At 34.7% G+C, this 11,765-nt stretch overlaps 2 protein-coding genes across 3 annotated transcripts in view; both read left to right on the top strand.

Moving 5' to 3' along the window:
- Nucleotides 1-477: 477 nt before the first annotated feature.
- Nucleotides 478-3,286, top strand: LOC107554682 (cyclin-G1-like; the record flags this gene model as incomplete). The annotated part of the gene is made up of 3 exons (XM_016237268.1): nucleotides 478-573; nucleotides 644-754; nucleotides 2,343-3,286. Coding segments are annotated over 3 exons (399 nt in total), but the record flags the coding sequence as incomplete, so codon positions are not given.
- Nucleotides 3,287-6,773: 3,487 nt separating this feature from the next.
- Nucleotides 6,774-11,765, top strand: part of gabra6a (gamma-aminobutyric acid type A receptor subunit alpha6a) — a 12,825-nt gene continuing 7,833 nt past the window's right edge. For both annotated transcript variants that reach the window (XM_016237291.1, XM_016237292.1), the window contains exons 1-7: nucleotides 6,774-6,961; nucleotides 7,087-7,193; nucleotides 7,775-7,842; nucleotides 8,619-8,839; nucleotides 8,946-9,028; nucleotides 9,107-9,250; nucleotides 10,503-10,655. In XM_016237291.1, coding sequence (XP_016092777.1) covers nucleotides 6,927-6,961; nucleotides 7,087-7,193; nucleotides 7,775-7,842; nucleotides 8,619-8,839; nucleotides 8,946-9,028; nucleotides 9,107-9,250; nucleotides 10,503-10,655 — 811 coding nt within the window. In that variant the 5' untranslated portion in view covers nucleotides 6,774-6,926. The remainder of the gene's footprint in view (nucleotides 6,962-7,086; nucleotides 7,194-7,774; nucleotides 7,843-8,618; nucleotides 8,840-8,945; nucleotides 9,029-9,106; nucleotides 9,251-10,502; nucleotides 10,656-11,765) is intronic.

An 11,765-nucleotide genomic window follows, 5' to 3' on the forward strand; every position in this document is an offset into this window, starting at 1 on the left:
TCTATGGAAAAATCAGCTAAAAGGGTCTGAAAGTTGCTAAATCTAGTGCTAAAGTCGCGCTCGTGTGTGAGAGACGCGGGAGCTGATGGCAGCGGGCGCTGGATATTTGTGGAGGTCAGTGTGGATATTGTGGATGAGTTCTTCTGTGTCATCACGTTCTATTAGTTCTACAGCTTCAGTTTCTGAGCTTTCACGCTTAGTAACGCATACAGCTGTTCCCTCACCACAGTGAAAAAGGGACTGGTTTCAAACAGTGTCGCGCTCCCAACGTTGTTTAAGCAACAAGACATGGTATTGCGGTATTTAAAAAATTCATATCATAACAAAAATAAACACCGGGATTCGGTATGAACCGGTATACCTCCCAGCACTAGTATTTACTATCATTTTTGATCAATTTAATGCATCCTTGTTAAATAAAGGCAGTAAAAAAAATAAAAAAAAACATTTCTGGACAATAACCATAACCTGCTTTAAACTGTGTTTCTCTTCAGTAAGCGAACTCTGAACATCGAGAGGCTGGAGGCTCAGTTGAAGGCTTGCCATTGCTCCTTTACTTTCACTAAAATCAAGGTAAGCTGTTTGGAGCATTTGGAAACTATCAAAGTGTGTTTGTAGTCTGACTGTAATTCTGTCTCTCCAGCCGTCGCTGCTGGCTTTGGCTCTTCTGGCTCTGGAGATCGAAGATCAGCACGAGTGTGAGCCGGTTCCTGCTCTCAGAGAAGCTCTCGGTGCGCTACAGCAGAGTTTGACTGTAAGTTACCTGCAAGATTTCCACACAGCTGCTGCTAAAGAGATTTACTAGTTTGAGAAACGGGGTGGAGGCGTAGAGCGCACTGAACTAGTTACTCAGAGCAGGGCTTGCAGAACTTCTCAATCTATGAAACTGTGCATCAAATAATATGTAATTGGTAAAGTTGCAATGAAGCCGAAGTAAAGTTAAGGGGACTAAATGATTCGAGAAGGCCTACATAAATGAATGCTGATTTGTGACACGATAAATGCAGATGGAATCACTGAATCCAGTCATAAAAATGTAATTTACTGTATAACATGAAATGCCATAGAATTGGTCAAATTTGGAAAGAATTGATCAAAAGTAGGTCAGTACACTTAAATCAGATTGCGATATTGACTCTACTTAAGCATTATTTTTAAGGAATAATGGCAATGTTTCTTCAATGTTTTAGTTTTAACTAGTGCTGTCAAGCGATTAATCGCATCCAAAATAAGTTTGTTTAAATGTATGTGTGCTGTGTATTTATTTTTGTAGGCTTTATTTAAATACACACGCGTGTGTGTGTATATAAGAAATGTTATATTTGTATATTAAATATATTTATATGTAATAAATTATATAAATATAATATACATGTAAATATTTTCAAAATATACTGTTTATTTATATACACAGTATACACGCTTATATTACAAACACAAACGTTGCGATTTTGGATGCGATTAATCGTTTGACGGCACGCATTTTAACCATAAACCTCTGTTGCGCAGCACTTGTTTTTCTTTCTTTCTTTTTTTTTTTTTTGCCAAAATTTCATTTGATTATAAATTAAATTAGCTTTATGCTTTCTCTTCATTACCAGAAAAAAAAACATTCAACGTTCACAGAATCTTAAAAATGTGTTTTGTGTGTAATAATAAACCGTTGTTAAATTTGTATAAGTGTCACGATTCCAGAAAAATTAAAGATTCCGTTTTGGTTTGGTTTTTTCCCTTCCATTTCAAATTAAAACTGAAAAAATAATAATAATAAAATTTAAAAATGGAATTTGGGGAAAAAAATAAAACCGATTTCATAGGGCCCTAATAAATCAGCAGAGAGCAATCTTTTGTTTTACTGGAACATCCAAAATTTTACAAAAAAATTTAAAATGTTCATTTAATGCTGACATTAAAACTACTTTTTGGGTTACAATGCAAAAAAAAAAAGATTTTCTTCCTTTTGTATTTTTCTCTTGTTTTCTAGACGTTCTTGAATCAGGATGCATTTACTTGACAAGTAAGAGTGTCTTGCTTTCTGAAAAAAATACCCAAATTGTGTTAGTTTCTTGCCTAAAACAAGCAAAAATCTGTCAATGGGGTAAGAACAATAATCTTGTTTAGCCTTCGAATTAAGATCATTTTTCTTACCCCATTGGCAGATATTTTTGCTTGTTTTAAACACAATTTGGATAATATTTTCAGAAAGCAAGACACTATCTTGTCAAGTAAACGCATCCTGATTCAAGAATTTGTTATACTAGAAAACAAGACGAAAGAACATGATTTTTTTTTTTTGCAGTGTGAATGTTTTCAGTGTTGATTTATGGTATTCTGTGTTTCAGGTTAAAGCTGGAGACCTGGTTTGCGTGAGGGAGCTGGTGGCTAAATGCCTGGCTGAATACGCCAGCACCAAGTGCCTGAAGCCAAACGGCCAGAGACTGCGATGGATGATTTCAGGTCGAACCGCCAGACAACTGAAGCACAGCTACTACAAGATCGCCCATCTACCCACGATCCCTGAATACGCTTGTTAAGACACTTGGTGTCGAGCGCCCGTAACAAAAACCTGCTAAATGCAGTCGTGTGAATGCTTTAATACTTCTAATCTGTGTTATGGGCACCCAACACTAATTTCTCTACTTCTCCTTTCCTCAGTCTTTGTTCTCTTTGACACCTGCCATGATTGTATTTATTTCACGTCTTGATTGCTAGTCAAGGGTGAGTTTGAGCAAGCAAGGCTTGCACGTGAACAGTATGTTCATCTGAATCGGTGCGAGACGCGCCGGTTGTTTGAAGCAATGAAGTATAGAGCCGCCTAGGTCCTCAGTCCACCATGTGGAAGAGGAGGGAGAAGGGTTTTGAGATTCAAGACAACAACAGAACCAAGAGATCAGGCCCAAAACCCTTCACTCCCACCCTAGGCTGTCAGCTGTCGTAATGCACACTCCTACCCAAGGTGACGAAACAAGATTTAAAAATTTTTTTTTGGTTTTCTTTTGTTTATTATGCTGAAATCTGGATGGCTATGGAAATGCAGGTTTTAAATATGCCTCTAATAATAAGAAAAATCGCTAATGACTGACTAACTGACCAGGCTGAAGCTCATTTTACATTTGAGTTATTACTACAGTCTTGTGTAACCGTGAGCATTTGTTCTATACCTGGTATATAACACAGAAATGAGTGCTACAAATAAAGCGGATTGAATTGAGACTGGAAATTGAGAGCAGCGTTCTGCAAAATGATGTAGTTGAACCTTTCAATAAAACCTTATTGGAATGCAAAACACTTGTGCTCGTTTATAATGTTTGAGGCATTTAATAAGTGCTTGAATTACACGATTTATTGAAATTCAAAGGATAAGCTGAGCAAACGGTCCTCTGAAACCACTGATTACAAAAGACTTTGCATTTGTAAATTAAACCCACCCGACTCGAAGGCTGCTTGTGATACATTATGGCTTCGACTCGCTGTGATACACTTCCTGTATCTGAAACTCAAAGACTCCGGAGAAAGAAACCATATATTCTCCAGGAAAAAAACTGCAATTTAGTAAGACTACATCGAGTACAGGAATGAAAGTAGTCCTCTTGTCTTCCACCGGCGTGAAAGTTCCCAGAGATCTCTGCTCCGCTGAAGTCAAACTTGGGGTTCTGTTGGAAACCGAGGGAGGAAGATGGATATAGAGAGAGAGAGATATATATATATTTTTTTTTTATACACGAAATGCATATCACAAATTCTTTTGGCTATGATTAGATAAAAGGTTTGGGCTCAGTAAGTTATTATTTTTTTTTAATGAAAACCTTACCAAAGCTGCATTTAAATTTTTTTTAATGTTTATTTTATTACAGTACATTTTCCAAATGTAATTTACTTGTTTTTAATACTTTTGATGAAAAAAAAGTTCAAAAGAACCGTATTTAAAATGGCAATCTTTTGTAAAATTATAAAGATCTTTACTGTCACTTGATTTACACAAGATTTCTATTGCAAATAAACGCTGTTCCTTTGATCTTTCTGATCTTAAAGAATCATGAAAAATGTGTCAGTTTCCACAAAAATAACTGCTTCCAACATTGATAATAATCAGAAATGTTTCTTGAGCAGCAAATCAGCATATTAGAATGATTTCTGAAGATCATGTGACACTGAAGACTGCTATTTCTATTCCTATTTAACTCATTATTACAATATTAATATTTTATAATACATTTTGACCCCCAAATCTCATATATCACATAAAATATTTATAATATAAAAAAATACACTTATAGTACACTTGTCAAAAGTTTGGAAACCTTATGATTTTTACTGTATTTTAAGTTCAGTCTTAAACGACACATGAACATCCACACTAGAGCGAAGCTGTACGCATGTGATCAATGTGACGAGACCGTTTTGAGGGCTTCAGTTCTTACACGAGAGAAGCCACATTCATGTCATTTGTGTGGAAAGATATTTTCATGTTTACAAAGTTTGAAAATGCATCAGAAAATATATACTGCTGTGAGAGAGTACATGTGCTTTGAGTGAAAAGACTTTTACTTCAGCATACTGTTTAAAACAGCACCAGAGGATTCACACTGGAGAAAAACCTTACAAGATTGTCAAATATTATTACCACTTAAAATAACTATTTTTTATGTTAATATACAGTAAAATGTAATTTATTGCTGTGATGCGCAGCTGTATTTCCAGCATCATTCCTCCAGTCTTCAGTGTCACATGATCTTCAGAAATCAGTATAATATGCTGCTGCTCAAGAAACATTAATTATTATTATCAACATTGAACAAAATGTATAATAATAAGCCGTGGTGAGCATAAGAGACTTTTAAAAAATGTTAATGTTTTCAAAGTTTTGACAAGTAGCCAACTGTATGAATGAGTTTTTTTTGCCAAGGTTCACATAAAATGTGTAATAAAAGAATAAAAAACTAATGTTATATTATCAGATAATTCTGCCAAAAAATCTTTAATAACCATGTGCAAAATCTGGTTAATTTAGCCTATGGTTAGTAGAAGCTCAGAATAAATAAATAAAAAAATCAGTTTTATTAATATTTTTTAGAGAACACACCATTTGAAATAAAAACATTGTATGAAAAGCATATATTTTCATTCATGTTAGGAGACTGCAATGTCATTTTAAACGTCAGTTATATGCACTTAGTGTATTATATATGGTCAAGGTTCCTCTTAATACAGTTTTACGCCAAAAACAAGTAATATTGTAATTATATGTAGCACACAACAACAACACGAGCATTTCTCCACACAAAGTTATACTGGATCTAATCTCTCCAAAACACACAATCCTGTCTGGATCTCGTATATAAACCCTCAGTAAAGATCCATACCTTGAAGATCTCTCACACGTTCTGGTAATATCATAGAATGCCGCCAGGAAGTGTGCCATAAACAAGAGCTAATTTGTACAATTTTGTCAGATATATAAGGAATAACGTACAGCCAGCGTATAATATTGTTCATTTTGAGTGAAATACATCTGCTGAGTTGAGATTATTTCACTCTTTTAATTTCTACTAAGAGAAATAATCGGTTACATCATAAACAAACAGGCTAGCAACAAGACTAACGCTGCAAAATATTACATTTACATTACATTCAGTCATTTAGCAGATGTTTTATCCAAAGCGACTTACAAATGAAGACAATAGAAGCAATCAAAACCAACAAGAGAGCAATGATATACAAGTGCTGTGATAAGTCTCAGCCTAAGGCAGTACACAAAGCGAGGGTTTTAATATTATTATATAATCAATAAAAAGAAAACAGATAGAATAGAGCAAGCTAGTGTTAGAGGCCTTTTTTTGCGTTTGTTAATTGTACAATAAATAAAAAGAAAACAAATAGATAGAATACAAAAAGTTTGGAGAAGCTAGTGTTAGTTTTTTAAATATATTTTTGAGGAAAACAAGCAGTTAGTAAATGAATAGAGTGCAAGTCTAAAAAGGGGCAAGTGTTTATTTTTTTAAAGAATAGAATTAAAATAGAGAGTGCTAGAGTTAGAGGGTCAAATAAAGATGGAAGAGATGTGTGTTTAGCCGATTCTTGAAGATGGTCCCTGGTCATTCCACCAGCAGGGAACATTTAATGTAAAGGTCTGTGAAAGTGATTTTCTGCCTCTTTGGGATGAATGCAAGAATGCAAGCTTCTAGATATAAATAATAGTCTATATATGAATAAATAGTACAATATAAATGTATTTATCAGTGTAATGCGATACTTAACTAACATATTAGCTCCATATATGTGTAATATTTGAGTCAAAATATGTTACACATATTTATAACACTATATCTTGTGTTATATTGCCCTGGCAATAAGTTTGCCTGGTCATTCCACCAGCAGGGAACATTTAATGTAAAGGTCTGTGAAAGTGATTTTCTGCCTCTTTGGGATGAATGCAAGAATGCAAGCTTCTAGATATAAATAATAGTCTATATATGAATAAATAGTACAATATAAATGTATTTATCAGTGTAATGCGATACTTAACTAACATATTAGCTCCATATATATGTAATATTTGAGTCAAAATATGTTACACATATTTATAACACTATATCTTGTGTTATATTGCCCTGGCAATAAGTTTATTTTAACCCTAATTATGAAAGTCAGACAAGGCAACTACTACAGGGGCAATGTTTATTTTGCAAGAAAGACTAGTTTGCTAGATGATACTCTTTAACCTGGATTTGACTAATCCCTTAAGTTGATTATCCTGAAAGCATTTCACTTCACATTCAGCTCTTCATTTACTGACAGACATAAGACAGTGCTTCAGTGCATCTGTAAAGCGTTCGTACATCTAGAGCACATTATACATTACACTATGACCTCTAACCACTGACGGCTTTATTTTAATTACATTTATTTACCTTTTTGTCACAGAAATGGCTCTTCTTTTGGCCTTGTTGTGTCTCACAAGGTGAGTTAATGGACTAAGCAAGGTATACTGACTTTAAATGAGTTAACTTGAATGCCTAGTTTGTCCTGACTTGGGTCTAAATTCACTGAAAGGACTAATCAAGGTGGTACTTTCTCTCCGTGTAGTGTTGCAGATGTATTAGGAAAGCAAAAGATAAATTCAGAAAACATAACACGGATTCTAGACCGACTTCTTGAGGGTTATGACAATCGCCTGCGCCCGGGATCTGGAGGTAAGCGCAGGCCTCACAGTATAGAAATAAATGATTTAGTAGCTACATTATAGAACGTTTTGACATTTGAGACACGCATTTTGGTGTTTGCATCAAATTAAAATGACAAAAGTGATTTTATTATACATGGAAAGCATATTAAATGCCAGAAAAGTAATGTTTCTAACTTTAGTGAAAATGAAATGTCAAAATATGTGAGAAATACTGCTCCGTTGTTATTCAGCGTAGCATATATTTATGTAAAAATGAAACAACATACTTATTCCGACCTGTACTTATTAAAAATGATTAAATACGCATTGCTGACAAATGGGTAAAATAGTGGTTTGAAGGATATAGTGGCAAAGATTGTTACACTAAATGACATTTTCTGCAAATCATAGATAAACTGCATTATTTATTTGCTCAGAAAAAATTAAGTTAAACAGAACGCATTGTAATGCATGAAAACATTTTAAAAGCTGTATTAAATTTTATGGTTTTGATTTGTCTTTGACCCATGCATTTCACCTCATTTTGCTGTAACAGTATAATGTACTCACGGTTCTGCATGCATATGTAATCTGTGATTAACTTTGCAGTCTCTGTAACTGAGGTCAAAACAGACATATTCGTCACAAGTTTTGGACCAGTGTCTGATGTTAAGATGGTAAGAAAATACAGCACCCAAATGCTACATCTATATTTTAATGTTTATTATTGTACAAATTCGATTTAGCTATAGTGCTTTGTGTCTTGTGGCTAAAGTAGTTTCTAAGTCGATAATAAGCTGTCGTTTTATTTCTGTCTCACACGTCTGTTCAAACTAATTTCAGTATGTCAAGTCTCCCCCACACTATGTTTAAAAAATAACTTCTGTTCAAACTAATTTCAGTATGTCAAGTCTCCCCCACACTATGTTTAAAAAAGAACTCAAATGATGAATTCATATCGCTTGTAGCCATAAAAAAAAAGAATATGATTCACAGAAAGAAATTGTTCGCATTCTGGATCAACAAGGAGTCTGTCCCGGCTCGAACAGTGGCTGGTACGAGTGTGTGTTTCTAGATGGTCATATTAAATTAAACATCTATCGTTCGATTTGGATTTTTGAAAGAGGCCTCTTTATGTTGATCAAGGCTGCATTTATTTGACCAAAATACAGTAAAAACAGTAAAATAGTGAAATATTATTACAAAAACTGTTTTCTATGTGAATATATAAAATGTAATTTATTTCTGTGATCAAAGCTGAATTTTCAGCATCATTACTCCAGTCTTCAGAGTCACATGATCTTCAGAAATCAGTATAATATGCTGATTTGCTGCTCAAGACACATTTCTGATTATTATCAATGTTGAAAACAGTCGTGCTGCCGAATATTTTTGTGGAAACCGTAATGCATTTTTAATATGATTCACAGAAAGAAATTGTTCTTTCTCTCAGGAGTTCACCATGGATATGTTTTTCCGCCAAATGTGGGTTGACGAGAGGTTAGCCTTTCAGGGGCCCGTCGAAATCTTGCCTTTGAATAATCGCATGGTGGACAAGATCTGGACGCCCGACACGTTTTTTCGCAATGCAAGGACGTCCCTCGCACACAACATGACGTCTCCTAACAAGCTGTTTCGAATCATGCAAAACGGAACGGTCTTTTACACCATGAGGTAAGAAAAACCCCTCAGAAATCTGTTTCAGTATAAATGGGAATGTTTTCATTAAGATATCATAATTTGGGTCATCGAATAAATGCCTGTTTTCTCTATATTTCAGGCTGACTGTAAGTGCAGTATGTCCAATGGTGTTGATGGACTTTCCTATGGATGGACACACGTGTCCTCTCCTGTTTGGAAGCTGTAAGATCTCTCTGTCTGTCTGTTTTTCATCCATCCTTCCATCCACCATTCTTCAACTGCTTTCTCTTAAACCTTCAGATGCTTACACTAATCATGAAATCATCTACACGTGGAGGAAGGGTCTTCAAGCATCAGTAGATTTTCCTCCAGAATCATCAAGCTTACTTCAGTATGATCTTGTGGGCCAGACCTTGTTCAGCGAAACATATAAGTTCAGCACAGGTGCGTTTTCGTTTATTGCTCAGTGTTCCCTAAATATTACAGATGTAGCATGCCAGATGTCTTGTAGTATTACTAGTAGGGGTGTGCGATATTTATCGTCTGCGATAATATCGTAATTGTTGTGAGCTGATATTATGGAGTCATTCACTTTGCAAAAAAAACCAAATGCACGTTTTGAGAGTCCAAAAGCATTCACTGTGATGAAGCCTATTAGAATGCAGTTAAATTGACCCTATAATTCAAGTTATGAAAGCAAAAAAATGGGCTAACACTAAAATGAGTATGTATTACAAGCAAGAGTGCGGTTTTCCTGAATATTTGCACGTGAATGTGATATTACTTTATATTGAGTGAGTTACATTTTTTATAGACACAGTATTGTCTTTTTTTTCGTTTTGCCAACGGAAATAGTTCGAAACAAAGCCGGAGCAAGACATTTGTGCATCTCAGAGCAACACTGCAGTGTTTAGTTTCTGAACGTATCTGTTTTTGAACGAATCATTTGAGTCAATGATTCAATGCTCCATTCATAAAGATTCGTTTCTAAATTAACCATCCGCTTTGAATGAGTCATTTGAATGAACGATTCAGTGAATCACTCATTAAGACAGGGACTTGCTGCCGCCACCTACTGGTGGTTTTAGTATCATATCTATTTATCCATGACAGGCCTAAACGAGCCAAGTTAACAGCATAAAAACACACTAAGTAAAATATTGTTTAATTATCATTATCGAAAAATCACAAAAGCAATATCACACACCCCTATTACTACAGTAAATGACTTATCTAATTGTGTGTGTTAAGAGCTACAATTCCCAGCCAGCTTCCGCTCTTAGAGGCAATCTAAGATGCTTATCTGATCAGGCCTAATTCATGAGGTCTGTCTTTAAAGATAGCTGCGTTACAATAAGCCCGTTTCAGCCTCTGATCGTGTCCCGAGGATGACCGGGGGCTCAGTAATGAGGAATTTATAGGCAGGCAAAAAGCAGGGACCACTTGTTGGGTGCCCAATCAGATCAAGGCTCAAACCCAAAAAAGATAAGAAAGAAAGAAAGACAAGAAAGATCTGTGCTTGCTTACCTTTTCTTGTAAATAGGGACAGAAATAAAGCCAAAATTCCCTCTTAAATGTTTTGGAGAGTTGTGTTCGGCCAAATGGGCTTGATCAGAGCATCACATACTGTAGATGTATCGAACTTGCACGATTTGTCTTCATCAGTTTCCTCCTCTAATGTCTTGGCACCGTCTAGGTCTGTATTCTGTCCAGGTTGTCCATTTCTATCTTCAGAGGAAGCTTGGCTACCATCTCATCCAGACGTACATCCCATTAATTATGGTGGTTGTGCTGTCACAAGTCGCATTCTGGATCAACAAGGAGTCTGTCCCGGCTCGAACAGTGGCTGGTACGAGTGTGTGTTTCTAGATGGTCATATTAAATTAAACATCTATCGTTCGATTTGGATTTTTGAAAGAGGCCTCTTTATGTTGATCAAGGCTGCATTTATTTGACCAAAATACAGTAAAAACAGTAAAATAGTGAAATATTATTACAAAAACTGTTTTCTATGTGAATATATAAAATGTAATTTATTCCTGTGATCAAAGCTGAATTTTCAGCATCATTACTCCAGTCTTCAGAGTCACATGATCTTCAGAAATCAGTATAATATGCTGATTTGCTGCTCAAGACACATTTCTGATTATTATCAATGTTGAAAACAGTCGTGCTGCCGAATATTTTTGTGGAAACCGTAATGCATTTTTAAAAAAGAACAGCATTTATCTGAAATAGAAATCTTTTGTAACATTATAAAATGTCTTTACTGTCACTTTTGATTTATTTAATGCGTCCTTGATGAATAAAAATATTAATTTCTTTAAAAAAACAAAACAAGAAAAAACACACTGACCCCATACTTTTGAACTGCAGTGTATGTTAAGCTATGTTTTAGTGTTTCATCTGGAAATTTGAGGCACCGTTTTAAAATTATTTAATTGTACAAAGAGGAAAAATAAGAATCATAATACTTTTCAATCGCTGCATACCTGCATCTCAGTAAAGAGCACAGTCATCACTCATGACATGCTATGATCCGTATTTATTTTATGGAATAGCATACTACTCTTACTTTTGCTGTTGCAATATACAGTGCACTTTGTACAGTATGCAGTTTTTCTGTATGTATGGAATAACTGAAGGACACACCACAAAATGTATTGTATACAACAGAGTAGATTGCGTAGAATACTGCATCCCATAATGCAATGCGTTTGTTTTGACCTTCCATTTCCAGTATGATAAATGAACTGAAAGTAATATCAGCCTCAATTTCTAATCTGTTTCTTGAATTTTTATTTGATCGTATGTTGCATTTTTACAAAAAAATTAAAATAGCAAAATAACAGTTTTAAGAATAATATATATATATATATATATATATGTGTGTGTGTGTGTGTGTGTGTATACTTATATATATATATATATATATATATATATATATATATATATATAT

This window comes from Sinocyclocheilus grahami, unplaced genomic scaffold, assembly GCF_001515645.1.
Source record: "Sinocyclocheilus grahami isolate Dianchi unplaced genomic scaffold, SAMN03320097.WGS_v1.1 scaffold510.1, whole genome shotgun sequence".
NCBI lineage: Eukaryota > Metazoa > Chordata > Actinopteri > Cypriniformes > Cyprinidae > Sinocyclocheilus > Sinocyclocheilus grahami.